The sequence below is a fragment of the Macrosteles quadrilineatus genome, unplaced genomic scaffold (genome assembly GCF_028750875.1).
Source record: "Macrosteles quadrilineatus isolate MER2022 unplaced genomic scaffold, UCM_ALF_1.0 Scaffold_1__1_contigs__length_201487025, whole genome shotgun sequence".
NCBI lineage: Eukaryota > Metazoa > Arthropoda > Insecta > Hemiptera > Cicadellidae > Macrosteles > Macrosteles quadrilineatus.
Window position 1 is genome coordinate 130,979,456 of NW_026542594.1, and position 1,935 is coordinate 130,981,390.

The 1,935-nt window shown below is 42.7% G+C and overlaps 1 protein-coding gene across 1 annotated transcript; it reads left to right on the plus strand.

Annotated features, from left to right (window-relative positions):
• The first annotated feature begins 308 nt into the window (after positions 1 to 308).
• On the plus strand, positions 309 to 1,145 carry LOC129000652 (uncharacterized). The gene has a single exon (XM_054427616.1). The coding sequence runs from the start codon at positions 309 to 311 to the stop codon at positions 1,143 to 1,145; it is 837 nt and encodes a 278-aa protein (XP_054283591.1).
• The last annotated feature ends 790 nt before the right edge of the window (positions 1,146 to 1,935 follow it).

Below are 1,935 nucleotides of genomic sequence, written 5' to 3' on the forward strand. Positions count from 1 at the left end.
GGATCTCAAAACAAAAAAGTAAATCGGTCCTGGGTCTAGGTCTTACCATGAGACCTACGGTAATAGCTTATTCCCTATATGGCAAATTCGCTAAAACAAAAAGAGATGTAATTGTGGCACATACCTGAGTACATAGAAAAAAAATCACAAATTAAAACATTGGCCAGCCTTCAGATCATAATATAATTCGACAAATTCGTTTCGAGGCTATTTTTCACAAATTTGATAAATTTGGACTTCCGCATTAACCGAAAACTTTCCAGGAGAGCATTGTAAAACTTTATACCTGCAACAGTGCAACTTCAGTAATGACAGCATGCTTGGTCTATTACACCGATGGAAGTCGGAAGGATGAGAGATCAGGGCTGGGAGTGTATGGTAACAAAACCAAAATATCTCTGGCCTTGGGCAGAACAACAACAGTTTTTCAATCAGAGGTCCTGGCGATTGAGTGCTGTGCTAATAATATTATTAGCAAGAATCTAAGAAAGGGTAAAATCCTTATTCTCTCTGACAGCCAGGCAGCATTGAAGGCGCTGGGGTCATGTGTGACACAGTCACGAACAGTAAAAGGGTGTAAAAACACCTTTAAAAAGTTAGCAGAGCGAAACCAAGTCAAATTGTCTTGGGTTCCTGGACATTCGGGGCATGAGGGGAACGAAAAAGCCGATGCATTGGCCAGGAAGGGTGCGGAAGACCAAATGTCAGGACCAGAACCCTACTGTGGTACCCCCATAAGCTCAGGAGTAGCCAAAGTCCAAGACTGGGTCAAGGTTCAAAAGGATCTGGCCTGGATGAACCACCCAGGTATGAGGACGTCCAAATTACTAATCGACCCCACTGATAAAGGTTGGAAAGACTTGCTGAGCCTTAAGAAAGGGGACATTAGTCTGCTAGTAGGAGTGTTAACAGGGCACGGTCCTATCAGGAAACATCTCAGGACCATAGGGAGGTCACAGACAGACCTCTGCAGGTTCTGTGAGAACGAGGTAGAAACCTCAGAACACTTATGGCTGGACTGTCCAGCGTTAGCCCATAGAAGGCTTATATCTCTGGGGAGGTTATTCCTGGAACCAACAGAGATAAGGAAGCTGGGTGTCTTTCAGCTCCTGGGCTACTTGAGGAGCCTAGGGCTGTCAGAATGAATTAAAGGGTGCTACAAAAGGTCTCCAGGCCGAAGTAGCTAGGGGTATGCCACTACCCCAGCCCCCACAAAAAAAAACAGGAAATCAGTTACGTTAGACTATTAGTTTTACTATTGCTACTTATATCGCAGGGCCGTATTTAGAATCGGTGAGGTCGCCAGCGGCTCTCACCAGAGGGGCACCTCTATGTTCTGATTCTACGGAAAGTTGGAAGGATAGAAATAAACGCAGTATTGCTTCAACTCGAATTGGCCTTTTTTTCAACAATCTGATCGACTTAAGACCTAGGTCCTTAGGGACACTTGAGAAATTCCTGCGTTCCAATCATTTTCGAAAACTCTTCACTCTTTACTTAATTTGTATGTGCCACATGCTTATATTTTTATTTGGTTCAAAAATTCCTCCGTTCTAATAATTTTTGAAAAGTCCACACTCTCTAAACTTTATTTGTATGTGCCACATGCTTATATTTTTATTTGGTACAGTAGAGTCCCGCAAACTCGGCTCTCGATAACCCGGCAGTCTGGATAACTCGGCCATCACCTGGCTCAGAAAATTTGTGATTTTTTGAGTCCGAGTTAAACTTGGGCTCAAGTTAAATCATTCGCAACTCGTACCAAGGATTTGTTTTACTTTATCTAATGACTTCATACTGACTTGTAATATAAATATAAATTAATAAGGCAGCTAAAAGGAATAAAAATTGTATTGTTCCTATTTTTAACCCTAGTTCCCGATAACCCGGCATTTCACAAACTCGGCACCCTTCCAGTCCACATTACGCCGAGTT

Excerpts from the sequence above, each read along its gene's own strand:
- LOC129000652 (XM_054427616.1), top strand. The coding sequence starts at position 309 with ATGACAGCATGCTTGGTCTATTACACCGATGGAAGTCGGAAGGATGAG.